At 50.4% G+C, this 27,316-nt stretch overlaps 12 protein-coding genes across 12 annotated transcripts; 7 read left to right on the top strand and 5 right to left on the bottom strand.

Moving 5' to 3' along the window:
* Nucleotides 1-359: 359 nt before the first annotated feature.
* On the top strand, nt 360-1,208 carry rrg9 (mitochondrial ribosome assembly protein RRG9; the record flags this gene model as incomplete). Its single annotated transcript, XM_043265745.1, has 1 exon — nt 360-1,208. One exon carries the CDS (start codon nt 360-362, stop codon nt 1,206-1,208), a length of 849 nt encoding a protein of 282 aa, XP_043121680.1.
* Nucleotides 1,209-1,815: 607 nt separating this feature from the next.
* On the top strand, nt 1,816-4,432 carry Aspvir_000609 (putative intracellular protein transport protein (Sat1); the record flags this gene model as incomplete). The annotated part of the gene is made up of 3 exons (XM_043265744.1): nt 1,816-2,353; nt 2,418-3,491; nt 3,546-4,432. The coding sequence occupies 3 exons, from the start codon at nt 1,816-1,818 to the stop codon at nt 4,430-4,432; spliced, it is 2,499 nt and encodes an 832-aa protein (XP_043121679.1).
* An 836-nt stretch (nt 4,433-5,268) lies between these two features.
* Nucleotides 5,269-6,322, top strand: Aspvir_000608 (Mob1/phocein family protein; the record flags this gene model as incomplete). Its single annotated transcript, XM_043265743.1, has 4 exons — nt 5,269-5,650; nt 5,728-5,821; nt 5,884-6,017; nt 6,081-6,322. The coding sequence occupies 4 exons, from the start codon at nt 5,269-5,271 to the stop codon at nt 6,320-6,322; spliced, it is 852 nt and encodes a 283-aa protein (XP_043121678.1).
* A 475-nt stretch (nt 6,323-6,797) lies between these two features.
* Aspvir_000607 (F1F0 ATP synthase subunit 5) lies at nt 6,798-7,785 on the top strand (the record flags this gene model as incomplete). Its single annotated transcript, XM_043265742.1, has 4 exons — nt 6,798-6,962; nt 7,145-7,459; nt 7,524-7,613; nt 7,672-7,785. 4 exons carry the CDS (start codon nt 6,798-6,800, stop codon nt 7,783-7,785), a joined length of 684 nt encoding a protein of 227 aa, XP_043121677.1.
* Nucleotides 7,786-8,387: 602 nt separating this feature from the next.
* On the bottom strand, nt 8,388-9,450 carry Aspvir_000606 (uncharacterized protein; the record flags this gene model as incomplete). Its single annotated transcript, XM_043265741.1, has 3 exons — nt 8,388-8,594; nt 8,730-8,901; nt 8,960-9,450. The coding sequence occupies 3 exons, from the start codon at nt 9,448-9,450 to the stop codon at nt 8,388-8,390; spliced, it is 870 nt and encodes a 289-aa protein (XP_043121676.1).
* An 820-nt stretch (nt 9,451-10,270) lies between these two features.
* On the bottom strand, nt 10,271-13,879 carry Aspvir_000605 (uncharacterized protein; the record flags this gene model as incomplete). Its single annotated transcript, XM_043265740.1, has 9 exons — nt 10,271-10,637; nt 10,696-11,481; nt 11,535-11,631; nt 11,681-13,127; nt 13,185-13,284; nt 13,346-13,463; nt 13,526-13,548; nt 13,647-13,662; nt 13,756-13,879. The coding sequence occupies 9 exons, from the start codon at nt 13,877-13,879 to the stop codon at nt 10,271-10,273; spliced, it is 3,078 nt and encodes a 1,025-aa protein (XP_043121675.1).
* A 1,796-nt stretch (nt 13,880-15,675) lies between these two features.
* Aspvir_000604 (uncharacterized protein) lies at nt 15,676-16,280 on the bottom strand (the record flags this gene model as incomplete). Its single annotated transcript, XM_043265739.1, has 4 exons — nt 15,676-15,773; nt 15,845-16,008; nt 16,081-16,170; nt 16,234-16,280. 4 exons carry the CDS (start codon nt 16,278-16,280, stop codon nt 15,676-15,678), a joined length of 399 nt encoding a protein of 132 aa, XP_043121674.1.
* A 1,993-nt stretch (nt 16,281-18,273) lies between these two features.
* On the top strand, nt 18,274-21,081 carry Aspvir_000603 (uncharacterized protein; the record flags this gene model as incomplete). The annotated part of the gene is made up of 1 exon (XM_043265738.1): nt 18,274-21,081. One exon carries the CDS (start codon nt 18,274-18,276, stop codon nt 21,079-21,081), a length of 2,808 nt encoding a protein of 935 aa, XP_043121673.1.
* Nucleotides 21,082-21,401: 320 nt separating this feature from the next.
* Nucleotides 21,402-22,810, bottom strand: dph1 (2-(3-amino-3-carboxypropyl)histidine synthase; the record flags this gene model as incomplete). The annotated part of the gene is made up of 2 exons (XM_043265737.1): nt 21,402-22,561; nt 22,633-22,810. 2 exons carry the CDS (start codon nt 22,808-22,810, stop codon nt 21,402-21,404), a joined length of 1,338 nt encoding a protein of 445 aa, XP_043121672.1.
* Nucleotides 22,811-23,079: 269 nt separating this feature from the next.
* Aspvir_000601 (hydroxymethylglutaryl-CoA lyase) lies at nt 23,080-24,229 on the top strand (the record flags this gene model as incomplete). Its single annotated transcript, XM_043265736.1, has 2 exons — nt 23,080-23,331; nt 23,417-24,229. 2 exons carry the CDS (start codon nt 23,080-23,082, stop codon nt 24,227-24,229), a joined length of 1,065 nt encoding a protein of 354 aa, XP_043121671.1.
* Nucleotides 24,230-24,605: 376 nt separating this feature from the next.
* On the bottom strand, nt 24,606-25,058 carry Aspvir_000600 (succinate dehydrogenase assembly factor 4; the record flags this gene model as incomplete). Its single annotated transcript, XM_043265735.1, has 1 exon — nt 24,606-25,058. One exon carries the CDS (start codon nt 25,056-25,058, stop codon nt 24,606-24,608), a length of 453 nt encoding a protein of 150 aa, XP_043121670.1.
* A 300-nt stretch (nt 25,059-25,358) lies between these two features.
* On the top strand, nt 25,359-26,934 carry Aspvir_000599 (acetylornithine transaminase; the record flags this gene model as incomplete). The annotated part of the gene is made up of 3 exons (XM_043265734.1): nt 25,359-25,508; nt 25,564-25,803; nt 25,867-26,934. The coding sequence occupies 3 exons, from the start codon at nt 25,359-25,361 to the stop codon at nt 26,932-26,934; spliced, it is 1,458 nt and encodes a 485-aa protein (XP_043121669.1).
* Nucleotides 26,935-27,316: the final 382 nt, after the last annotated feature.

Below are 27,316 nucleotides of genomic sequence, written 5' to 3'. Positions count from 1 at the left end.
CTGCCCCTATGCGTTTGACAGTAATCAAAGCATTGAGCTTCACACAAGAATAGTTAACAATTATAGCATATATACAAGAATTATTCTAGCAGTTAGCATCACGTTTACTTCTACTTTTCAAATGCCCTAGTGCTAGCCTGCATCAGACTTTATCGTCCGTTCTGTGGAGGCGAAAACTCGCTGAACAGTCACATGATATTGTAATTGCCTCAGGCCACAATAGTATTTGTTCTAGGCCGTTTCGAGAAGCAAAGCTGAATTTCAATCGATCAAAGGATTCCTTGCTGCTCCATACCAACAACAATCTCTCTTGCCAGGTTTCTTTGATCTCTGCCTATTTTTGCAAACAAGTCCTTGCTATGGCAAACAGTATATGTGTCGCGTCCTCAAGACTCAGTCTTCCTACCCTATTGCGAAATGTCTTTCGCTCTGAGTTCGCCGCCGATCTTGGACCTCGTTCTGAGTACAAAAGTCTCTTCACCGTGCAACGACCACCCTTGGCCTATCGCAGGATCAGAGGGGCTCGACAGTTTAGCTCGCTGACTCTGGCCGACCATATACCTACTTCATCCAAACAACCATATACGCCTTCCAGCGCTGCAAATGGTAGCAGTGTGCCACAACCGGACGAACCAGCCAACTCTGGCGCCGGCGAAATAACAGCATCAGGCGATCTGTCTGAGGTTGTCGGCTCTTCCCCTCGCGCCGATTCTGCGAAAAATAAGAAAGCGTCTGCCTCAGAAGAAACGGTCGGACCAAAGCCAGCTGCAAACGAGTCCTCGGATAAGAAACGCTCACAAGCCCCTCGAACATCCGGTCTTTCCGTCCTCTCCAAGTCGAAGAAAAAGAAAGAGCCGTGGCAAATCCAAAAGGAAGTTCTGAAGAAGAAATTCAAGGAGGGCTGGAATCCGCCGAAGAAGCTATCACCCGACGCGCTGGAAGGGATTCGTCACCTACACGCTGTTGCACCGGATCGATTCACCACTCCTGTGCTAGCTGAGCAGTTTCAGGTCTCTCCGGAAGCAATCAGACGGATCTTGAAGAGCAAATGGCGGCCTTCGCCTGAAGACATGGAAAAAAGACGGGAGCGGTGGGAAAGAAGACACGATCGCATTTGGAGTCAGATGGCTGAGCTGGGTCTCAGGCCTCCAAAGCGCCGCGCAGATAAATTCTCGGACGCCAAGGTGTTGTATGATAAGCCTCTTTGAGGAGCTATGTCTACCATGTTCACAGCGTTCTGCTTGAGACTCCATTTCGTCGATCTCTGTGTATTATAGTGTACCATATCTCCTAATAATAGAAGCACCCTGCATTAAATTCTCCTGGCTTCCGTGATTGTTATTAGTTGCACGAGCTCAAAGTTTCTCCGGCTTCAGGAATTACGAAGATACATAGTAAAATCAACCGAGGATTCTTCAATTGTAATAGAGAGACACGAGACAATTCGCTTCTACGCGAAGTTCTTCAATAATGTTTAGAGCGCTCTGCAGGACTAGATGCGAACACCATGGTAGCTGAGCGGTAGCGCCACGCAGTCCGAGTCTTCCCCGTCAATGGAACCATGCACGTTAATGACCAACTGACTGCTCCCCGATCAGAGCGCATCCGGCTCTTAATCTGCCCTCTAACCATACAACCATAGAAAAATGGCCTGCTTCGTTTAGCATATGACAGCATGTCGATGCTGGCGTATGCATGAGACTTCCTCGGCTAATTCCAAAATAGTGGTAGCTGGTACCCGCTGTCACTCCCCCAACTCCTATATCCCTCCGCCTCTTCCTCCGCCGCCCACATGGTGACGCTGCGACCCTCGCCATGCAATCGGACATACAGGTCTTTGTGAAGTGGAAAGACCAGACTATATTTGCAGGGGAAGATGTGGAATGTATAATCACCTTCAAGAACGTGGCAGAGACAGACGTGGAGACAAACAATGGAGGGCAGGTGTCCCATCAGCGAAAGCAGTCTCGCGCCGGTAATGCGCAGGCCTCAAACTCCGAGTCCTACTTTTCTTTGAAAGCTCCTCAGAATTCTTTGTTTAGTCCTCACCGCCGCTCCTTTCCCGTTGCGCCCAGGAAGAGTCCTTCGCATCGAGTATCCTCGTCGTTGAGCTCCCCGTTAATCGGCTCGCACAGCTTTCCTCCTCCCACCCCTCGAAATAACCAAAACCCCGGGCACGAGCACAAGCGCTCCGTGTCTATACTGTCAATTGAAAGCGAAGGAACCGGGGATAAAACCCCGAGGTCGTCATTCCAGTTCAATCGTTCCAGGCCGGCGAAGGGTCATGGTCGTTCTGCGAGCTTGCAAGTTGTACCTAGAAGGTATGAGGGGTATGAGGATGGCTTCGCAAAAGGTGAGGCTCGCGCTACATCCCTGAACTTTGACGATCAATGACACTCATGTATTCCGCTACTTAGCTGGGCGAAATACCGTCCGTGGCATTTCCTCCGAGGCTGGCACCAACCAATTCCCGGGTAATCTGAGGCCAGACGTGGATGGGCCCAGCAGAGTCAACCGCTCCGGATCCAATGGGCAGAGACCCATTCAGCCTTTAGGATCCCCTCGTATACCTAGGCACAGGCCTCAACTGCCGCCTATTGATTTCAAATTCCCGCCTGCTCCCACATCCGATCCTAGCAATCGCCCGGCCCTTTCTCCTGCGGCAACATCTAGTGATGAGAATACCGGCTCCGTGTCGACAGGACGATCAAATGGGAAAGAAAGTCCAGCAATACCTCCACCTGGCCACCTACCCCAGCTTACACGAATAATTTCTACATCCAGCCTGAGTGGAAGCCATCGAAGCAGCGGCGAGTTCTACTCCGCCAGCGACAACTCCTCAGAGACTCTCCAGTCCGAATACACGAATTACTCCGCAAATACACAACGCCCGAGTGGTCCTCGTCACGCACGTCATTTTTCGAGTGTGGATACGGGACCGAGACTACCCAACGGCCAAACCCTCCTCATGGGTTATGCCCAAGTCAGCGCATCCTTTACCGTCGATGGCTCCTTAATCAATCAAGCAGCGTTTGAAGAAGTCAAAAGAAAAGGTGTCGTTGGCAGTCAAGGAAATGCAGCTGGTATGCTAAGTGGTGGATCCGCCTCCATCAGCGACAAAAGCCGTAAAAGTGGTGGGTTCTGGGGTGCTTTCAAGTGGAATGCGATAGAGGAGTCCATAAGCGGTCTTCTATCCAACAATGAACTCGATGGTCTTCGTGATATGCGTGGCGTTACTTCGTCACGATCGATACCCCTGTTATCCACTCCGCAGTCTCTTCTCTTTGTGGATCTGCGACTGGCACCAGGAGAAGAACAGTCCTATTCTTTCTCCTTCACTCTTCGCAAGGGACTTCCTGCGAGTCATAAGGGCAAAGCTATTAAGATATCATATAATCTAGTCATAGGCACTCAAAGGCCGAGTGGGTCTAACGAACCTCAGCGCGTGCATCGCATCACTATCCCCTTCCGTGTCTTCAGCGGAGTGAACAGTAAGTCCTATAGGTCATCCTCCTTACTTGACACCTGTCACTAATCTTTCTTAGGTCAAGGAGAGATCCTTGGTCATAACCTGATGAGCCCTTATGTACTTCTTCGAGACGAAGCCAGGGTCCAGAAAATAGGCTCTACCCCCCCGCCAGTGTCTAAGAATAAGAGCATTAGCGGGCATGTATGGACGTCAGCACCAGAATTTCTTTCCTACGTAGATGAACTCCTCGAGCAACAATCTCGCAAAAATCTACTGCAACCACCAGATCTTGTCAACGCAAGACGCTCCTCAAGCTATGAACCGTTGGCCGGACCGCTTTCCTGCAAAGACGCAATTGACTTGGCCATCCTTCGAAGCAATCAAGCAATAAGCACGGCGCGCAGCCCCAACCGGTTTGAAATTGCCCGCAATGGGCGCCGCATCGCTGTGGTGGTGCTCAACCGGCCGGCACATCGATTGGGGGAAACAATCACCGCCACGGTGAATTTCACGGATGTCGCACTTCCATGCTACGCCCTGCGGGCCACACTGGAGTCGTTTGAGAAGGTCGCAGCCTCACTGGCAGTTCGGTCAAACGCTAGCATCCACCGAGCCACACGACGAGTGTATGCATCCTTCTTCGAGAATACGCTTTATTCCACACGAGTTGTTTTCAATCCTGCGGTTCCCGTCTCCGCAACGCCGACTATCATCACCACCGGAGTCAACCATGAATGGGAGTTACGGTTCGAGTTTGTGACTACCAGCTTACACCATGAGCTGGGTTCAGGGCTCTCCGGTGCTAGGCTGCTGGAAGTGGTTTCCGAGGACGACCGTGGGCAGGTTATGTCAGGCCTTGAGAATCTCGGTTGTGAGTCCTTTGAGATCGCAATCCCCGTCACGGTATACGGAGAGACTGTTCGGGAGAGGCTCCCGGAAGAGAACGAGGGTTATTCTATCTAGAGGTATATGTACTTCTTGCATGAGCGTTGATCATACCCCGGATTAATTCCCCCATGGTCTTCTCGTGAGACTCTTGTAGAGCAGCGCTCATCAACATGGTATAATCTCATAAATCCTTTGACCCTCAAACGTAGTCAAATTAGTATCTGATAAACTGCATCTACTAGATAATCGAGTCTGACATCACAGTTCAGAGTAGAGAAGTGAAGTCTTTGGATGGAAGTGGTCACTGGGGCAACCAATGGGGCCTTCCGTCTCGCTCCCTTGAGGCATCCATGGATCCCGTCCGTCAGACTGCTCCGCATGTGGGATCCGATCGGATTCCCTGCTTGTGGCCAGCTGAAGGCCAGGTCCAGGTCTACTCGTCATATCGTCAAGTTTAAGCTTGCTTGTTGATCATCGCGTTTCCTGCAGCTAATCTGTTTGTTTGCTTTTTTTCTTCCTTCTTCATCGTCTGCATCGGAGATATTAGCCTCACCCTTGTGCCTGAGTGCCTTCTGAAACGCGACATTATTTTCTCGCATTTTGCCCCTCTCAACCGACCGTCCAGAAGGTCCCAACCATTAGCCTTCGTCGTTTCTTCCGGTTAGTGACATCGAGGTTCCAGAGATCAGAAACACCCGATACGGATTGATAGCTAACCCTCTGGCATTGGAATGTAGGCGCATTTCGCACTCAGCAACGCATACGCAGATCAGTCACATTCTAAGACTTATCGCCCATACCTCCGAAACGGGAAAAATCAAAAGAAACGCCGTTGTCCTCTTATAGCGAATACCTCCAAGGAGGTGTTGAAGTCACAGAGCGGAGACAGGATGGCTTCACTTATCACCACCATGTTCGTGCCCTTTAGACCCTTTATTCCCTCTGCTTCTACTTCTTCCTCATCTACTTCTCCGTCTGCCCCGCCATCACACCAACTCTCCGCCCTCACCCCGTCAATCTCATGCAGCACCATCCATACTTTCCGTGGTCCGCTTTCGGAGCCACCTTCTTACCTGTCTCCTGCTGTTCGCGCGCTCAAGCAGAATCTGTGTGGACTGACACCTCCCAGCAATGCGCGAACCAGGGCGCCGTTTAAGCCCCGGTCGGCTGCCAAGGGCACGAGCAGTTATCAGCTGAGGCAGTTTGCAGAGGCGACTTTGGGGAGCGGGAGTTTGAGGAAGGCTGTGAAGCTCCCTGAGGGCGAGGATGTGAATGAGTGGCTTGCAGTCAATGGTGAGTCTACTGGAGGGGTTGTTGCGGTGCCCTGAGTGTGACTTGGGGATAGCTAATTCGGTGGATTTTCGCATTAGTGGTCGACTTTTACAATCAGATCAACCTCCTTTACGGCGCCATCACGGAGTTCTGCTCCCCGCAGTCATGTCCGGAGATGAAAGCCACCGATGAGTAGGTCCTCTCACTTCAGTAACAAACGGGAGGCTTGCAGCTGACCAAGGTTGATGCGACAGGTTCGAGTATCTCTGGCAAGACTCGGAGAATTTCAAGCGACCGACTAAGATGTCCGCGCCAGAGTACATCGAACATCTGATGGGCTGGGTCCAGAGCAATATCGACAACGAACAGATGTTCCCAAGCAGGCTTGGTATGACACCACTTTGGACTTCATTCCAAGAACAATGATGGGGCAGGCTGACGAGTATAACAGGAGTCCCCTTCCCCAAAGCATTCTCCAGTTTGATTCGCCAGATCTTCAAGCGACTTTATCGCGTGTATGCACACATCTACTGCCACCACTACCCCGTGGTTGTGCACTTGGGACTCGAGCCCCATCTCAATACCAGTTTCAAACACTATGTTCTATTCGTTGATGAACATCGGCTGGCGACCGGCAAGGATTATTGGGGTCCTCTTGGAGATCTCGTCGACAGCATGTTGCGGAGTGACTGATTTCTATTCTCGGAATGCGATTGATGATTGATGACTGGGTCGGAATACTCCTCGGTCGGAGGCAGGTCGAGGAAATATTGGCGTTAGGGTGTTTGCATGTCTTTCAGATCCATTTCCTAGAGTGGCCGAGACATTTTCTGTCCTTGATACATCTTTTAGTGAGAGAGATTCTTCAATGTAAGAGTATGCATTAGTATTGAAGTAAACCAATTCTGTCAGCGTGTTCTTTGCACTTGTCTTCGAGTTCACTCATTTCATGCTGTAGGAGAGATGGCTATCACTAAGAGAACCCGAAATTCTCGGCGTGCGCGGAAACTCACGTGACCGGAACCGGGAGAAGTTGGACGTCGCTTCAACTTCGAGAGAGACTCTCCGGCAGCAGACCAACGGCCATTGCACCCCTCTAAACGACGTTCCCACGTCCTATATCCTTCCACTCTCCCTCCCCACGAGGTCATCTCACATCACCGCCACGATGAACACCGCTCGTGTCGCCCGTCTTGGCCTGCGCGCCACCCAGCAGTTCTCCGTCCCTCGCTCTGCCGCTCTCAACGGTTTGAGGACTTATGCTACCCCGGCTCAGAACGTCAAGCCCCCCGTGGCTCTCTTCGGCGTTGATGGAACCTATGCCACTGCTCTGGTACGACTCGCATTTGTCCTGGATGCTCCTTCGATGCTCTGCGGATTGGGTCACAGTCTGCGTTTTTTCCGCTCCGTTGACCCGATCCCCCCCTCTCCGCCTGCAAATCGCGTCAAAATCCATATCGTTCATGCAGGAATCACTAAAGGGCATTGAATATGAACTAACAGCTAGATGAATAGTACACTGCCTCTGCCAAGACCTCCGCTCTCGACCAGACCTCCAAGGCTCTCGCCAGCCTCGCTCAGACCTTCAAGGCCGACCGCAAGCTGACCAGCATCATCGCTGCCCCCACCCTCACCGCCAGCGACAAGCAGCAGATTATCCAGGAGCTCCAGAAGATCGCCGGTAGCGACAAGGGCGACGTCATCAAGAACTTCCTGCAGACTCTGGCCGAGAACAATCGTCTCGGCCTCCTTGAGGGCATCTGCGAGAAGTTCGAGACCCTGATGGGTGCTCACCGTGGTGAGATGGAGGTTACCATCACCAGTGCCCAGGTGCGTTTTGGCTTTTGCTTCATGATACCACCGGACTTGTCGCTCACACTAGCCTCCTTTACAGGAACTCGACAACAAGACCATCAACCGCCTTGAGAAGGCCGTTTCCAAGCACGAGCTCAGCCAGGGCAAGAAGCTCAAGATCGTTACTAAGGTATGCCTATCGCTCTCTCCCATCACTCATGACCGCCTAGCTAATGTCTGTGTAACAGGTCAACCCCGACATCGTCGGTGGCCTCGTCCTGGAGATGGGCGACCGCACCATCGACCTCAGCGTCTCCTCCAAGATCGCCAAGCTCAACAAGGCCCTTACCGATGTGCTGTAGATTATAAAATAGGCTAGAATTTTGATTTTCCCTTTGACATGTATCGTACAGTCCCATAGTTGTGCGTCGTCCGCGCGGCTTCCAAGAGACACAATCCTCGAGTTCTGGAGAGCAATGAATGGACAGGATGAGAGTTCGTTTCCACTTTGATAATTACATTTCATCTTTCGTTCTATTGTATAGTGTGGGAACATGAGGGGAAGGGCGTGATGTGGATGAGATAGTGAGAATATGTAGATATCTATGCTATGCCTCGCTTATGGGGGGTATCGGTAAGCAATAAGAAATAGCAAAAGTTTTCTGGATCATCATTCTAAAGGCCGGGTTGAATTCTTGAATGAGCCAGGGCTGCTGCAAATCTCTCACTATCTGGAGCAAACTTAACATACAGCATACTATTTCCAGGCGTAGTTGCAAAGTATAGGTGGTTCCGTATACCTTGCCCAGGCAGTCGAACCAGTCCGAGATTGCAAATATATGTTTACCCACCTCCTACCCATAAGTGATCCTTTGGTCGCCTTTTAAATAAATTAGCAAAACATTGGTGATATACTTACGTAGTAAAATCACTTACATCAGGCTTCACCGAAACTGAGTAGTCGTCAAAGAATTGACGGTGTCTCCGTAACTGCAGTATCCCCAAAGATCTCGCTACCCATGTACTGGAGAAAGAACTCCGATGAGGTTTTGCCGTCTTCTTCTCCTGCAAATAAAAAGAGTCTACTCTTGAAAATGACCAGCCCTTCGTCAGCGAAATAGGCCTGAAGCACCCTGCCTTTCCGCCCGCCCATGATAGATAGTGCCATGACCTGATGTGCGGGGGAACGTTAGTATTTAGGCAAGCTCGGTGTTGGAGTGACTCAGGACAGTACAGGAATGATATTATGATCCTTGAAGGAACTACTTTCAAGTCGAGTCAGCATGGTGGCTATAATGGCTAGTACCTCTCCGCGTAGAAGGCTGTTATCTTTCACCTCATACTCATGTGCAAGAGTGAACATGACATGAGGTTGGTCCTTTGGCTTGCCTGATTGCCAAGCATCCTCGGGATACCAATGCTTAGAATGGAAGATGTCGTCGTAAAAAACATCATGGAAGATTCCAAGTCCAAAATCACTAAATGAAGCAGTAAGCATCTCAGCCAGCTATCGCAACTAGGGACTTGGTTTCATACGCTTTCTTCCATCCACTTATTTGCCTAAGTGTAACTTGCTGACCATCACTTGTCTTTCTTTCATATGCATTGAAGGCGAGTCCCAGTGCCGTGCATATCGTTGCGGCTAGCATGACGGAATCCAGTTCGCGGAGAACCTGTGTATTTAGACCCCACAGATCCTTCTCATCGCTAATGCAGCACACGGTTTCTTCATCATCCATGTCAATTAGGTATTCCTGTAGTTTCCCGTGAGGCATTCTGCGAAAGAATTTAGTGGCATATGGCACTTCAACAAAGGACGATTCTTGAAGGAGATTGTGACACTTGATGCCAAACCTAGCAAGAGATGCTGGACCTAGGTATGGATTTTCCACATTCGACACAAGCTCCCAGGTGTCGTAAAGCCCGTCCAGGTATGCATTGCGCTTTTCGTTGTAGAGTGGGTTGACACACACATGGTGCTTTTCTTGCTTGGCTGTTCCCAAGAGATCGAGATTCAGGAAGGACATACTGGTTTTGAGACAGTCCATCATGGCGCTTAGCGCTGACAACTGGCTGGAGAGATGAATGGAAAGTTGGTAATGGGAGACATGATGAGAAACTTTATTCACTGGAAGTAGAATCGTCATAGTGAAGAGAGAGGGTGGTTACGGACAAACTTAATCATGCCTGAGGTTACAATGGTTAACTGCCTGACTGCCCTGGGGGTCAAGACGCTGTCTTCTTTTCTATTCATTAGGTGTATACAGTGTTTTCATCCTCATCTAAGTATCATTTAGAACCTCGGCACTGGGGAACAGGTTGATAGACTAAACCCAATCCACTTGGATTGGTACCTAGTAACTTGTTGATCATAGTCTGCAGTGTTATTCCTACTACACTGGGTAGAAATGTCGTCTAGACACGTTCTTAGCTGAGTGGCCTAATCATTTAATAGTTGACACGTCTTGGTAGATGACCGTTGAGTGGCCATTCTCAAGGGTTGATATATCTGATAGTATATCTAAATAAGGAGCCCTGGTATCCATGTCCTGGTATGTAACCCGGCGGTTCCTTTGCCGAGAAGCAAGCAATTCTCTAATATGAAACAAATATAGGAACGAGGATATAGATATGGAGACAACGGACTCGAGCAATCTCTGTCTGAGCACACCGATAACGGATCCTTCTTGGCTTACAAGTATGTCAATTCAATCAAAAACGATATGCAATGCAATTCTATCTCGTTAGATCAACTATGTATAACAGCATAATGCAGTGTCAACATGCACATGCACTTCGATTTTACCCGGACCCACTTCCTACAAAGATGCATCACAGATAGGAAGTCTAATGACCGTTCGGAGTGCGGTCAGCCTGCGCCTCGAACTCATCCTCGTAAGCTCCGATGGACGCGGAGCTTCTCACGCGCTGCAGCTGGCTCGCGACGTAATTGGAGACGTGCTCGTCCACTCCGTTGCGGAGGACTCCGCGGTCATGCTCGTCTTCGGAGAGGATCTCTGCGGCGGGGGTCTCAGCGCCGCCGAAGGCTGATTCGAAGTCGCTGCGGTTGCCGATGGAGCGGGTGGTCGATGAGCGCCGGAAGCTGGGCTTGCGGCTGGAACGGGGCCGGCCTGAGCGGGTGAAGATGTCGTCGAAGTAGTGCGATGCGGCGGCGAAGGGGGAGCGGGGGGTGTGTGGGAGGCGGCAGTTGACTCTGCAGAGAAGGTTAGAGGTGCGGGGATGGAGTGTCAGACTCAAGAGGATAAACTTACCCGGTATCGTGGATGACCTTGGCGATGAGACCTGTCCATCCGCATTGGTGGGACGCTCCCAGTCCACGTCCGGTGTCACCATCGAAGAACTCGTGGAACCACATGTAGTCCTTCCAGTGCTCATCGTAATCGAGGAGATCTGAGCCATCGTTGACAGCTCGGCGACCTTGGTCATTGCGAGCGAAGAGGTGCTGCAGACGATGCTGGATCTCCTCGGCAACGTGGCCCAAATGCATGTAGTCTCCAGAGCCTGTGGGGCATTCCACCTGGAAAGAATCCCCATAGAACATGTAGAACCGGAGAAGGGACTCAACAAGTAAGAAGTTAACACACAGCCAGACTGGTCCGCGCCAGTTGCTGTTTCCTCCAAACAATCCACTGTCGGAATCACCTGGTACATAGCCAACTCTGAATGTCTGGCCATTGACGTCCATAGAATACGGGTGCTTCTCATGGTACTTGGACATAGACCGGACACCGTGCTCGGACAAAAACTCGGTTTCGTCCAGCATCCTCTTGAGAATCTTCTCCAGACGATCCTTACTCACCAGTGACAGGAGAAGTCGGTCGTCCTTCCCGCGCCGTTTCATGCTGGCAATGTTTCTTTCTGCAACATCCTGCCTGTTCTCAATGAACCAGTCCATTCTCCTCTTGAATGAAGGGAACTGGTTAACCAGCTCAGGTTCGAGCGTGAGAACCGCATACAGAGGAATCAAGCCAACCAGCGACCTCACAGGAAGCTGTTGTGTCCATGGCTCGCCGTAAGAAATTGCGTCGTAGTAAAAGCTGTGAAGAATCAGCTGCTAGCCCGCCCGTCTTGACTATTGCATTACACATACCCGTCTTCTTCGTTCCACAGAGACGATTCCTTGCCTCCTGACTTGAAAGTCATAGCATCACTAATAAGAAGGAAGTGCTCGAAAAATTTGGACGCAACTAGCTTCAGTTAGTGAGACGTCCGTAATTCAGTAGAACGTTGACTCACTGTCTTCGTAGGTTCGGCGATGCTTTGCCAATTCAAGAGCTATATTGAGCATGCATAGACAATAGAAGGCCATCCAGCCGGTGCTGTCCGCCTGTTCCAAGACGCCTCCAGTCGGAAGAGGCTCAGAACGGTTGAATAGTCCAATGTTATCCAGGCCAAGGAAACCGCCCTCGAAAACATTTTTGCCTTCTGAGTCCTTGCGGTTGACCCACCAGGTAAAGTTCAGCAACAACTTCTGGAAGACGCGCTCCAGGAAGTCAAGGTCCTGCCGGCCGTACATCTTCCGTTCAATCTTGAACGTTCTGAAGACAGCCCATGCATGCACAGGAGGGTTAACGTCTCCAAAGTTCCATTCATAAGCCGCGAGCTGGCCATTCGGGTGCATGTACCATTCACGAGTAAGGAGGTCCAGCTGCTTCTTCGCGAAGTCTGGATCGACCATGGCCAGTGGGATGCAGTGGAAAGCTGTATCCCAAGCAGCGAAAAATGGATACTCCCAAGAGTCCGGCATAGACAAGATGTCATCGATATATAAATGCTTCCATTGCTGATTGCGCACATGCTTCCTTTCCGGGGGCGGTGGTATCATTCCAGGGTCTCCGTTCGCCCATTGGTCCCAAACGAAGTGGTAAAATTGTTTCGTCCACATCATGCCCGCAAATGCCTGTCTTTGGATATTACGCAGATCGTCACTCATCGGGAGAGGGCTGATTCGGTAGTAGAAGTCGTCAGCTTCTGCCCTTCGCTGCTCGATTGTATCATCCAGCACTTCTTCGTCGATGAATTGCTCGTTCTTGCGGGAGAACCTGAAGCGGACGACTGCGCACTCGCCTGGAGGGATGCCGTCTCCCTCGTCAAAGGCATACCAAGCGGCGAACTTTGTTCCCTTGTTGGCGGGGTTAACGGCATCCTTCTCTTCGTTGACGATATGGCGATGGAAGGCATCCTTAACGTAGGGCTGGTCGTTCTTAGTGCCCCACAGCAGCTCGTTGTTCGTCTCGTTCTCAGTGAGCAGCATACGAGGCATGACATCCTCCTGACTATTGCCGACAGCTGGAGAGGGCGAGAATCGTACGTATCGCTCTCCCAGCTTCTTGTGAGAGGTTTTTGCTGTAAGGTGCGACACTTTCTCAATTGAGGGTTTCTCCTTCTCATTCTCATACCCCCAGGACCAGGTGTTTCGGAACCACACATGAGGGACTATGTGCAACGGAGCGGGTTCCGGACCTCTGTTGTAAGCAATGACACGGAACATGAGTTCCTCCTCATCTTCTCCCTCTTTGGCAGTCTCAATGAAGATATCCCAGTAGCGATTATCGTCAAATGCACCGGTGTCGAGAAGTTGGTATTCACGGTCCTGCCTTGAACGCCGCGCATTTTCGTCAATCAAATCCTGGTAGGGGAATTTCTTCTGGGGGTACTTGTAGAGGTATTTCATGTACGAGTGCTAGAAACGCGCATGTCAATGCAACGCATAGTTAAGCAGTTGACGGGAGTCCCTTACGGTTGGGGTATTGTCCAGGTGAAAGTGAGCTTCCTTGATGCTCTCACCATGATTTCCCTGAGGATTCGACAATCCAAACAGGCGCTCTTTCAAGAAGTCGCTGTTCAACAGTCAATGTCAGAACGCAGCTGAGATCGCATATCCAGAGAGCGTGAACATACTCCTTCTCATTCCAAAAGGCAAAAGCGATATTTTCTAAGCCATGGGTATCCGACACACCAGCGATTCCATCCTCGCCCCACCGATATGTTCTTGACCGGGAGTGATCGTGGGAGAAATCTAACCGTAACAGATACGTCGATCAGCCCCGCGCAATTCACATGTGGATAAGATAGACTTACAACTCCACGCGTCTCCATTTTCACTGATAATTCGTCAGTAGTTGTAAAAAAGCATTGCATTGGACACAATAATGATGATTTCCAAGACCAGTGTGAACAAGGAAACAGGAGAAGCACTTACGAATAATCCTCTCGGACTGCAGACGGCCGGGGATGAGATTATCAGCGGACAAGCTCCGAATTACCAGTGACGCCACTTGAAGCAACTCATGAATAGAATGAGAACTCACCTGTGGCCCATTGTCTCTCTGCGACATAAGGACCCCATTTTTTCCAGTATCTGGTCCGTTCACGGTCCGCCTTGAGACGCTGTTCCTCTTGGGTGAGGTACTCTTGCTTGTCAATCAAAACCATGGTTAGATAAACCGGAGATCGATACTCCGGAGAATCTAGGGAAGGGAAGAAAACCCGTAAGTAATTGAGATAGAAAAGCAGAAGAGAAAGAAGAGTGAAGAGCGAGTGTGCGGGCACGCCAAATAATAATGATACTACTACTACCAAGAACTAGCCGACAGGGCAAGCTCTGTTCCTTGACCTTGGGTGTACTTAGATTGGATGCGGGAGGACACTTGGGGAGGAGCTAGCTACAGCTCAGCAAGACAGATTGACAATAACTGAGGGACCGACAGGACTTGATTTGTCCGATGACCGCAGCGGCTTATCAGAAATTGATAGCCATAGTAGTCTGGACTCGTCGCTCGGCGCATCTTTCTGGATTGCTGGGGGTTTCCAAGGTTTGTTAGCTGTGAAGGTGGAGCATCAGAGGGGTACAGGACAGTAAGGGTGAGATCTGACATCATCGACGGTCAAAGCAGATTACGAGGATGTATGCAGCTTTAGCTAGATATAATAGTGCACAGTTGTTAATGATTAGAAGCAAATATAACTAAATATTCATCTCCGTCATAATGCATCTACTCGATTGGATCTCGTTGATAACGTAGAGATCAATGGCTACTCGCAGGTCAAATGCCAGATGGGAAAATCTACATCTCAGGTTCGCAACCATTTCCACCGCATACCCTAATGACGGTTGCCTCCCTGTACGAATCCCTGGGTATCTTTCAATTGCAGCGAGCTAACACCTGTAATTCTAACAGGGAATCTCAGGGTCAGAATCCCCTGCATCTAGAAAGTTTGATTGACATAAAAATTGAAATAATCTAACGTCGAGTCCACTGTATTGCATCCATGGGTATAAGTACAGAATGCAGCCCACTGACTTGGGAATTTTTTTGCAATTATACCATGCCAAACGGTGCAAGCTCCAGCAGCCTTCTATTCAAAAAGCATCAGTTGCGCTGCAAGGAAAAGAACCAAGGAAGTGGCGTACTCCTACCACTTTTCGTCGCTGCGAGTGGAAACCCTAGGTGGCAAGCGGCTCGTACGAGAAAGGAACGAGTTAGATGTACAGTTAGTAAATCCCAGGTTTGCGATAAGCAGACGGATCTCATGTAGACTATATGCTTGTGTTTGAGATTTTTATCTGCTGCTCGCTCTCAAGTCCAAGCAGAAGACTACAGTAGATTCCTTCATGTCAAGCCGAATAAGGAAGGATTATTTTCATACTACTGGGACAGTGCTAGACTGATCGAACGCCCAGAGAAAGTGCTGTATCTAAAAGTGCAACGGACCCGTCGCCTGCTCATGCAGATTCCCCTAAAAATAGAGTCAAACCCGAGACACTCACTCTTCTTTCCCCATCGTCTATTTAATGGACAACATTTGAAAGTCGACACCTGTTAAGAATTGCAAGGAAGATGTCTCCTCAGCATGACAGAAATTATGATTAAGTGGTAGTAAACGATAAACACATTGTATGCCACAACAAAGTGAACACAAGTCTCCAGGTGAGGAGGATTGTCGCACGGCATATACATGCACAGATTTGACCTAGTATGCCAGTGGCTGCGGTGCTCTCCAGAAGCTCATGGCAATCTGGACAAAAGACGTTCCGACATCGTCCACGACCTGGGGTACATGTCGCTGAAAGACGATAAGAATGGGAGGAGAATACACCAGCAAACTTTGATGTTCTCAGCTATGTCCCTTGAAAGGTGGTGAAGAAAAGAGTAAAGTTCATTGCACTGAAACCGCATTCGTTACCCATACAAACCGGACGAGACCAGTCTTGATTCCGCAAAGATCAGTCACGACTTGCGGTTTCGGTCTTGCTCTCGCTGTTCGTCGCTGCTGGAGTACTGCCCCGCTGAATCTGTGGGAGATGTCGCGGTCGAAGCGGAGGACTCTATGTTTCGGACGAAATTTTGTGAGTCACACTGATACACATACCGATAGAAGACTGTCAGTTTTCCTTACCTGCAGTCCGATATTCGTTGTCCACCTTCGGTGCGCCTGCGCTGTTTCCCGAGCCATTTCCATCCACGATGAGTGATTGACGAGCTTTCAGACGTCGCTCGGTCTCCCGGATCTTGGCCTGCAGTTCCTCCAGCTCTCTCGTCTGTATAATCATTTGAAATCTCCTGAGGTACCAGGGCCATTGGTCAACCCAACTATCTCGTCATACAGTGAACAAGCCTCTAATGAGAACTTACTTCTGATCTATAGTCTGCGACAGGTGATCGACATCCGAATCCAGTGCGAAGACGCTATCCAGCGTTGAGGAGAAGGCCTGAGCCATGGTCCTGCCATGTCTTGGTCAACGCCAACGTTTTGATATCGGAGAGGGCGCAAACGGGAAGACGAACGACTGTGGGCGACCCTTTGGTTTCCATTCCTGCTCCATGTCCGACATATTGCCCTGTTGTCAACAGTGTTCGCTTATCTGAGATCAAATGCGGTACGAAAGTACAATCTGGTCGAGAAAGATAAGGTGTATAGAAGCTGTCAGATCGGTTGGTTGTCTTTGTTCCGTTAAAGGAGGAGACGGGTGTTTGGGCGTGCGTCAGGAGGGGGAAGGGGTGGACTAAGGTGCTCAGTCTATCAGGCAAAAAGGTAAAATCAAAAGAAATAAGAATTAAGGTGAGATTAATATAGTAGCATGAGACCAGGACCGGCTGAGAATCTATGAGAAAGCTTGACGGACGGACGGGACTGATTGCTGGATATGCTGCCACTCCTATAGACCACAAGGAGAGGAACCGCTCTGCAAACCGAGCAGAGGAGCAGCAACGAGGAGGCTATCAGCGTGACAGTGCACGGTCGGAGAGTTACAAGGCGCAACAAGCAGCAGGAGTACCAGAGACCAAAGCAGGATGGATGAGAAAGGGAGGGAATTGGAAACAAACAAAGAAGAAATAATAACTGATAGTACAGGTTGATCAGTTACTAAGTTGTTGCGCTATGGTACCTAGTTAGGTCGAGTACTCCTATTCTTCCTGTCTCCTTTTCTGTCATGCTCTGCAGTACTCAGATATTTCTCCATACAAGAAGTCATCGAATCTAAAATTACGGGGAGATTAGAAGCTCCATTTTGGTGTCCACCATCCGTCATGAAGGAACTTCTTTTGTGTATACTTCCTGACCTTCTCATGTTTGGAGATGCCGCAAGTTCAATGAGACATATAGTCTGTTGTTACTCTATCAGCTGTTTACCCAACTTGGGAGGCGCACACTGCAATGCCACTATCCGCTTCCAACAGTTGGACAAGGAGCTTCGAGAAAGGGGTTTCTGAATTTGCTACCTAGGCTGACTCCATGAGTTGCCTAGTTGAGAGAAGCCCCTGACGATGTGGGGTATTGTCATTTTAAGGTATGTACCTCGTAATCGTCATGTCAAGCCGCAACATTTTTTTATCGTCGGCCATCAGAAGTGCCAATGGCAGACGTCATACAATAATGATATCCAGGTAAATCCTCCAGTAGCAATTGAGGCAAGGTTCTCCATACTAGTACCTTACCTTGTTCTTTTTCATCGCTGGTAATGCGCTTGCCAGTGGTCAAAGCCCCTCTGGGTCTTTTGAATGGCTGCCCAGAAGACTTTGAAAGTTTGAATTCTCAACTAGCATGCCAATGTGTGATACTGATCATTGACTCTTCATTCTCCAGGATCAATATGGTTGATTAATGCCAACCCTGGACCTACAACACCTCACATGGTATAGATAGATAATAAAATGACATGCAATTTGTCGTCATGCTGCAAGATAAAGTAGCGTCATCATCAAGGTGCTTCATCTGAAAGGGAAATGGAAGGAGGTAAGGCACAGGAGGTCGTTCTGTAAAGTAATTACATTAAGATAGCCATTTATTGCATACCAGGATTCCACATAATTCTGGGCATGTTGATCAGTGGACATAGCTCACATGATTTAGCCCCTCTGTTGGGCGGTCGGGGTCCTTTGTCAAATTTTCCCTCTCTGGAAGGAAGCAGAGACCACCTACCAGAAAGCAGCAGTCTTGTCATAGCAGTAGCTCATCACTCTGCACCCAGCAACGTGTTCATCACCATATTCCCAAATTCATCAAGAATTCATTCTATTCATCAAATACAACCTTTCAAGTTTAAAATTTCTCTGATTCCAGAGCATTATTTTTTCCCCCTATTTTTACTGGCTCACTTTTTGTCGGTTTCTGGACATCGTGTCTCCCTCTCGAGATTTTTCTCCCTGCATTTTTCTGCACTAATGGTCTAAACCGCTAGCCGCACCAGTTCTGGTCGCGTTCTCTAGTGGTTTGGTTGATTAGAGGATCCGGGTCCATCGGGCCAACCGCCAACATCGTCCATCACCGTGGCCCCCATCTCTAAATCTTTCTCCCCCAGTGGCCGAGCAAACGGGCAATGGGGGATGCCTCCTCTGTCGGCTTACACTCCTTTTGAATCTCTCCTTTTCTTCCAGTCTCTTGCGACCTTGGGTACCCGTCCTATCAACTTCGCATCCATCTCCGATATTCTGCGTAACAATACGTTCGTTCGCGAGAATGTCGGATTCAACGCGGACAGGCTCAGCCCGGAGGCTCTCGAGGAGTTGTACACGACCTTGATGCGAGATGGACTAGATGGCGCCGGAGCCGTCTCACTTCCCGAACAAAATGGTGTACATCCCGAAGGCGCTCAACCCACTAACCCGCTGAAACGTAAGATCGCGAGTCCACGTCCGGAGGTGTTAGTTGATAAGGAAAGAAGCCATGCTAGCTTTCTTCCCGAGTTAGTGTCTCATCTATATGCCAGATACAAGGAACTCGCGACTAGAGAGATTCGGAACGAGGAAAGGAAATATAAAGAAATCAGTGATGAAATTGAAAGGCTACAGAAGGAGGAGCGTCAGAAACCCTCACAGACCCCGTCTGCGCCAACGTCTGTACAGGTATCCACAGTACGAGGATCACAAGCAAAACAAGACTTTGCGCCGGAGCCCATGGACTTGGATGTCAAGGAGGAAAGGCCCGCTCAGAAACTTCGGCAGGAACCCAGCCAACCTGCAGTCCAGCCGTCGTTGGAATCTAAGGTCAAGCAAATAGAGCAGGAACCGCAGCGCAAGGATATTGTGCCCTCTCCACCGCAAGAAGAGCTAGCGCAACCGACCGCGCCGTCGACAGCGGCCGCAGCGATACAACAACCCCAGGTGCTACCCACTCAACCGCCAGCTCAACCGCATCAGGAACAGCTCCGAGTGGTGCAGCAGCAACCGCAACCGCAACCGCCTCATGCTCAACATTTTCCGCACATGCATGCTGGATTACCCCCACAACCACAAACGGTTGATGGTCAGGCACCCTCGGCAGTCCAACAAGCACCAGCCAACGTGCCTCCGACAGTGTCTTCGGCGCAAAAGGCGAAGAAAGTGCCTGCTGTACATTCGCAGAAGCCCGCCGCTGCCCCAACTCCGAGCCCGGGCAAGTTGCCAACTTTTACGGCGGCGCCCTTGCAAGCTCAGCATGACGTTCACAAACCTACTCCTGTTCCTGCTTCATCACCAGCTTCAGCAGCCAGACCTGCAGGCAAGAAGGGAGCTTCTACTGCAACATCTGTCTCGGCATCTCAACATCCCACACCCCAGCCAATAATTCAGCAGTGGTCCTTACATCAGCCACCTCAGACCCCGCAGCCACCGCCTTTTACCTACCCGCAACAACAGGCAGATAAGCATGCTATGGTGGGGAGACCATCAGCAAGCCCTCTCCAACAGACAGCGAAACTCGAGCCTGGAAAGACATTTCAAGCCACTCCCCAGACGCCTGTACCTGCTACGCCAGGGCCTTCTTCGGCACCGATCGTATCAACAGATGTCAACGGCCATGCTCGGGGTTACCAGACGCCTGTCGGAGCAGCGCAAGGTTTGCTTGCGGAAGCGCAAAGTGTCCATCGCCCTCAGCTCTCCGTCGATACGAGATCTTCTACACCTTGGAAGAAGACACCTCGGCTTAGCATTCCGCAGTCGCCTAGATCACCGATTCGACCCCGGCCAGAGGATGTCAGCCCTATTAGCGAAAGAGCCCCATCGCCCATTGAGTTTTCTGAGCCACTTCCAGAAGAAACAGGAGGCCGCCGAAACAAACGCCGCGCCGTTGAAGAAAAGGGGGCGAAAGCAATCCAGGAGCCAAGCCTGGCCCAAGATTTGGAACCTAAAGGGCGGCTGAAGGCCAAAGTAGAAAGAGCCACAGGGTCCGCTGCTGGAAAGAAACGGGATCGAAGCACGACCTCCTCAAGAAGCCGAGGAAGGTCTGTAGTATCGCGCGATGAGGAAACCGTCGCCGAGGCCAGAAACGTGCCTATTGGAAAGATCAAGCATGAGTTGCCTGGTACACCGGCTAATATACCAGAGATATCTGAATTGGAGGGTCGTGCCGGTGGAGCCCGAAAAGGCGCTGCCGCTTTGTCTCAGACCGAAGAACGTCCAGGGAGGGGGAGGCCGAAACGGAAACGCGGGATCAGTGACGCCCCAGAGCCAGAGCCAGTCCCGACTGAGCCTAGCCGGCCGGAACCGACACAGTCCGCATCGTTCGTGTTGTGTCCTCGTAATTTTCCCAGAACCGGAGCGCCCATAATGAATGATGTGACCATGCATAAGCATGCCTCAATATTCGCGAAGCCGCTGGCTGAGCGAGATGCACCTGGGTATCGAGATCTCATATATCGACCGCAAGATTTGAAATCCATCAAGTCGTCCATCCATCAAGGCAGTAGAGCTGTGGCTGCAGCTACAGAAGCTGCCAGCACGCCCGCTGCAGATGGAGAGTCCCCGGCTCCCAATGCAGGCACGACTTCCAAGAACGCTGTTCTAGTGCTGCCAAAGTCTGAAGACGTTATTCCCCCCAAAGCCATAGTCAACTCGGCACAGCTGGAGAAAGAACTGATTCGCATGTTCGCTAACGCCGTCATGTTCAATCCCATTCCGCAGCGTGGGTTCGGACCTGCCTTCCCGATGATCAGCGATAGTGGGTCACGAGAAAGCACACAAGTCCCCGAACCGGATGAAGGAGGCATCATCAAAGACACTCTGGAGATGTTCGAAGATGTCGAGCAAGCGGTGACGAGATGGCGGGCGGCGGAACGCACTGCTGATGAACTAGCGAGCAAGAGCATCTTATCCCTTCGAAGAGGTAGCACGAGCGATTTGAACACGGATAGCGCAGATGAAGTCAAGGGGCCATGACACGCTGTTGGAACGGATTGGAAGTTATTGGATGAAATGTATGATTAGCGGGAAGGGATGTGCCTTCAAATTCCAGAAAGGCCATCGTGTATGTGTAGGATATCTGTGCCAGAGCGCTGTTACAAGCTAGCCACAGGCATCATGAAATGAATCTAAAGGAAATACGAACGATTTCACCAAGCCGCATTATTGTTAAGGCGTTCTCGGCATTTGGTATAAGATTTCCGGCATTATTTCTTGTTTCTCACAACCGTCACTTTTCGAATATCGTAACCTTTTTTTTTCTTTCATGCCTTTCAATCATAGACGGAAGGTGACTATCAAGCAGCCCCATGTAAAGCTTGCTGAGGCTTTGTTCTCCCTAGTCCCTCTTTAGCATAGAAATCCATCGGATATACACCCCTGTTCGCGCTATCCCAGTGCTCCCTCACACCCAACGCAATCAACGCCTCATACGGCGTCAGAAGCGGTCGCGGGAATGCATAGCCCCAATCGATACTCAGCCTGGGGCAAGCGATCTGCACCCAGCACTCGACATCCGACATGGACGCCAACTTTCCGGGAAAGATCTCGCTCAGAAGCAAGTTGACGAAGGGGATACCGCGCTCGTTCAGGTGGTTCTCGATCATGGCCATGGTGTTCGGGTTCCCTTGCCGGCCGAGCGAGCCTAGGATGATGCCCCATTTCCTGGCCGATTTGGCGGTGTTGATGGCGTCTCGGCGGAGGGTGTGCATCTCGTCGTGGGAGTAGGTCTCGCGGGAGAGAGTGCGGGAATACGGGTCGTAGCGGTATGCGGGGATGGTAGGGTTGTGGATCATGGCGGATTCGAGGTGGAAGCGGCCATCGCCGAGGTAGAGGAGGATATCGATCTCGGTGGGGGAGAGTTGCGGTGAGGTACAGCCTAGGATCTCGCCTTTGGACAACGGTGCGATTTGCGGAATGGCAACTTTGAATCCGGCGCGTTCAAGCACGGGTTTGAGGCCGTGAAGGGTTGCGTTGAATTGGATCGTGCCGACAGTTGCGATGGTCTTTCCTGGCTGGAAGTTGCGTTCTAACGTGGCGATCAGGTGAGAAGTGTCAATGCTGATGTCGACGAAGATATACAGAGTTTTGATTTGAGTCACGTCAACGGGGATGAGGCAGCTATGCGCATAGTGGACCAGCAGGTCGCATCCTAGAGCACGAGCGGTATAGTCGTCGATACAGCAGGCGCCGTAGGTGACATCGCCCATTATCAAAGTCTCCGTCCCTGGGCAAAACTGCGTCAGGATATCGGATATCGTGGTAGCGAATATGAGTAAACCCTCTGGAAACTGTAGAGCAACACGTTTGGCGCCCGATGTCCTTATCCGATGGATCGTCTTGGGTATCTCGAACGAGTAATTCTTGGGCAGAAGTTCAATAGCGGCCTGGATTTCAGGATCTTCCAGGATCTCGGGCGGGACTTGATTCAGTGTTCTTGGGGTTTTTCGGGGCGCGACTGTCAGAAAGCATCATCAGCCTATGTTTGCAAGTGCGAATCAGCATAGAAACAGAAGGCCGGTCACTCACTTCGTTGAATGCTTGTAGACTCGACATCTTTAGAACTTGTAGAGACATCTTTCTGTGCTTGCGCATCTGCTGTACGTCTTCCGACAAATCTCTTCTTTGGTTGCCGAAGATTGCTAGTCGATGCAGTCTCTTCCATCTTTGTTTCTGGAGCGGCAGAAGACGTCAATGGCTCTGTCATGATGGACTGTTGATTCTGCTCGTTTCAAAAGTGGGATGGGCTGATTTTCTTTTCCGATCCTGACTAAGATGGACCACAAATATTGATGGTGGCGGATGGATCAGGTGGGGTCGCCGAGTGTAACCAAGCGGCTTTTCTCCGCATTCTCGGCTCGATAAAGTGTCTAGAGGCAATGGCAGCTGCTCATTCCTCTCTTAAGGATACTCGTGCATTCCCTATCAGCTCTTCGACTGACATTGTCTTCTGGTTATATTGTATTCCCTTGGATCATGGCTTTCCGACCGAGATTGAACCTGTTCTCTGCCCTTCGAGCTGCTCCACCTGCTCGACGCTTTGCGACAGAAGCGCGGCTAACCTCGGACCACGTTCGCATTGTCGAAGTAGGTCCACGAGATGGTCTACAGAACGAAAAGAAATCTATACCACTTGAGACGAAGCTGCAGCTCATCGAGAAGTTGGCGAAGACGGGAGTGACGACCATCGAGGCCGGATCTTTCGTACCTGCGAAATGGGTGCCACAGGTATAMATCTCATGCATGATTATGAGCAGATCTGTTTGAAGTAGCGTATGAAGTTTTTCGACTGACTGATTCTGGGTTTCATCAGATGGCTAGCACTGCAGAAATCTGCGAACATTTGCTCCAATCACCACCCCAGTCGCAGCATGCTATTGCTTATAATTACCTGGTACCAAACGTCAAGGGGCTTGAGAGTCTCATCAAGGTCATGGATGCGACGGGTTCTACAGCAGAGACACCAGGCTCAGCGGCCAAGCCTCCAACCTCTACTGAAATTTCACTCTTCGCCGCAGCAACAGAAGCATTTTCCAAAGCCAACACCAATTGTACCATTGCAGAGTCGCTCGAGCGGATCCGCCCCATCGTAGCGTTGGCCAAGACGAAAGATATCAGGGTTAGAGGGTATGTTTCTGTGGCTTTGGGCTGCCCATACGAAGGTCCAGATGTTCCACCAGCCAAAGTCGCGGACATCACGGCCACACTCCTTGAAATGGGTGCTGATGAAGTGTCGGTTGCGGACACCACCGGCATGGGAACTGCTCCACGGACACTTGAGCTTCTACAAGCACTCAAGGCCGCCGGTATTGCAAACACAGACCTGGCACTTCATTTCCACGATACGTACGGCCAAGCCCTCGTGAACACCATAGTGGGGTTGGAACACGGCATTCGGATATTCGACAGTAGTGTCGGGGGTCTCGGTGGCTGCCCTTATTCTAAGGGTGCTACTGGTAACGTATCAACCGAAGACTTGATCCACACGCTGCATGGACTTGGCATGCACACTGGTATCAACTTGGAAGAGATGTCTAAGATTGGCTCGTGGATTAGCAACCAGCTGGGCCGGTTCAATGAGAGCAGGGCGGGAAAAGCGATTCTTGCGAGGATTCAGGACCAGTGAACACAAGGCTGTTTGATAGCCTTTTATATTTTTATATTGCTTTCAGTGTCAATAGCCATGGCTTCCATGTTCAAGCTATGCCTTGTGCATTGTATACTTCATCTTCGTGACTGGTTTTATATTTCAAGTAGCGTCAAGGAGTCTCTAAATGAGTAGTTCATCATGTCATATACTATTAATATAGTTCTCTTGATCATACATCCTTTCCACGCTCATATATAGTACAATTGAAAGGGCGATCAGCGTCTCTCTTCACCGATCAAGTCCATCAAGAAGCCAGTATGCAAGACGCTAAATGATGCAATATACAAAGCCTCACCAGTATAGCAATGTCGCAAGGGTAGGACGTAGGACGTAGGATCATCCCAGTGCACAATCAGAAATCTGTGACACGACCACCGTAGCTCCAGTCGCCCTCCGCCCCCCATCGCAGTGGCTCGTTCTTGGGTCCCCCTACTTCCCCAGTCTTGGGATTCTTCTCACCCTCGAATTCAGGCTTGAGACTGTGCCGCAGATCCGGATGAAGTTCCTCTCCTTTGCCCGTGGCCTTAAACTCGGGCTTTTCTTCAGCGGCAGGTTGGGAATGTGGTGACTGGTTGACTTTGGGAGGGGCGCGAGGCGTACTAAATGCGCCAGTCGATCGTCTTTGAAGTTCTTCAAAGAGCTCTTGCTCTTCCTTCGGTAGTCTTGGAGGAGCTGGGCCTCGGCCGAATGCGAAAGCCGGCTTGTCGTTCCGGAGAACGGAGTAACGTGAGAAGGATCGGGAGGAGACTCTGAGACTAGAGCTGGAGGGTACAAATACCCGACGAGGTACGAAGAAAAGCGCCATGATGTTTCTTGTCGGAGAGATGCAAGATGTGTCAGGCAAGAGGTCAAGGATATGTGAAAACTAGTGGAAATGCGGAGTGGCGGAGATGGCATCGAGTCATTTCCACTGCGTAAGTTTTGACCGATAAGCGGCCCGCCCGATATCGCGGCATTTTCCTGGGTCCATCACAGTCACAGTCACCGTCGTCAACTTTATGACTCTTGACTCTCCTTCTCTGAGTCCTATTTATTCAGTCTTTTCCCGAGTCAATTGCTTCAGCCACCTTTAATTCTCAGTCTTCTAGTGTCACTGCTGCCCACAATGACTTTCATGCGTGTGGCTTCGCGGCGGCTGCCTCTCACAAAGCGACTGGCTCCTGGATTTCAGTCACCGGTCCAACAACGATTTGCTTCTGCAGCGGCAGGGACGCAAACATCCAATGCTCCTCAGGATGTGAAGGCTCAGGTGACTGTAGGTCATATGAAATTAAAATTATTGTCCGTTCTAATAATGGCGATCTTTATAGAAAGAGGCAGTTTTGCCTAACCCAGACCCTGCGGCGGATTCTGCGACAGCGGCTTTCATCAGGGAGCGCACCCCGTACATGGTGCCTACATACGTGCGACCAGCTCCCGTAATGATTAGGGGACAAGGGTGTTATGTTTGGGATATGGAGAACAGGCGGTATCTCGATCTCACCGCTGGTATTGCCGTCAACTCTCTCGGCCATTGTGACCCGGAAATCGCAAAGATTATCGCAGAACAGGTGTGTATACTCAGGTTGCTTGACCACTCAGGGTTTATAGTTGACGTATGTTGTGCTCTGTAGGCCGAGACGCTTATCCACGCCTCGAACCTCTACCATAATGCCTGGACTGGTGCCCTTAGCAAACTGTTGATTGCATTGACTCACGAATCCGGCGCAATGCGCGACGCTTCCCAAGTCTTCATCTCTAACTCTGGAACCGAGGCGAACGAGGCTGCCATAAAGTTTGCTCGTAAGGTTGGTCGGTCTCTTGATCCCTCTGGAGCCAAACACGAATTCGTCTCCTTCCACAACTCTTTCCACGGCCGCACGATGGGAGCCCTCTCCGCTACACCCAACCCCAAGTATCAGACTCCTTTCTCACCTATGGTGCCCGGCTTCAAGTACGGCAACTACAATGACATTAAGCAACTTCAGGAGCTCATCACGGACAAGACTTGTGGTGTTATTGTGGAGCCTATCCAAGGAGAAGGCGGTGTTAATACCGCGACTCCTGAGTTCCTTGCGGCTCTTCGCAAGCGGTGTGATGAGGTTGGAGCTGTGCTCATCTTTGATGAAATTCAATGTGGTCTATCTCGAACCGGCTCGTTCTGGGCTCATGCTCACACCTCACTGAAGCCTGCATCGGGCGAAGCCGCCCACCCTGATATCCTCACCACGGCCAAAGCTCTCGGTAATGGTATCCCCATTGGCGCTACCATAATATCTGGCAAGACTGTTGCGGAGCACATTAAGACAGGTGATCATGGCACTACTTTCGGAGGCAACCCGCTCGCGTGCCGGGTTGCTCATCACATCGTCGAGCGCCTCGCCTCGCCGGAGTTGCAAAAGTCTGTAGAAGCCAAGTCCTCTTTGTTTGTGTCTGGATTCCAGAGCCTTCAGAAGAAGTATCCCGGTGTTATCTCTGAGATTCGCGGCCGTGGTTTGATCCTGGGCGTTCAGCTGTCCAAGGTGCACACAGCCAAAGCGTCGGACCTGATCACCGCAGCTCGTGAGCGAGGACTGCTGATCATTACTGCTGGTGAAGGGTGTCTTCGCTTCGTTCCTCCTTTGACTATTACCGAGGAGCAGATCAAGACATCCCTGAAGATCTTGGAGCAGACATTCGATGCTCTTTTCACAAATGCATAGGTGATTGCTGAGTAGTTGAGATTGCTTTACTTTCGCTATACCACTATTCTGCCCATAGACTGACTCCTTTTTTGTTTCATTGCAGCCAAGAATAATGGTTTTAATTATTTATTTTCTCATATAGATAGATAAAAGCAAGCGTAGTTTCGTGGACATCTGCCAAAGCACTCGATCCAACTTTGAAGATAATTATCTCGTTGATGACTATGGCTACTCTGGTGATGCCTGGTGCTTCTCAGGCAATAAGGCACCAGGCTCTGGTCACGAGACCAGCTGCCATTCTTATCATGACCGCATCGACTTGACGCCCTTTACCAGTTGTCGAAGACAGGCGATGCAATGATTTCTTGATTGATGCGATCGGAAAATTGAGCCGCCTCTT

The sequence above is a fragment of the Aspergillus viridinutans genome (genome assembly GCF_018404265.1).
Source record: "Aspergillus viridinutans IFM 47045 DNA, scaffold_1, whole genome shotgun sequence".
NCBI classification, from domain to species: Eukaryota; Fungi; Ascomycota; class Eurotiomycetes; order Eurotiales; family Aspergillaceae; genus Aspergillus; species Aspergillus viridinutans.
The sequence above is the reverse complement of the archived record's forward strand: the minus strand, read 5'-3'. Positions and strand labels throughout refer to the sequence as shown.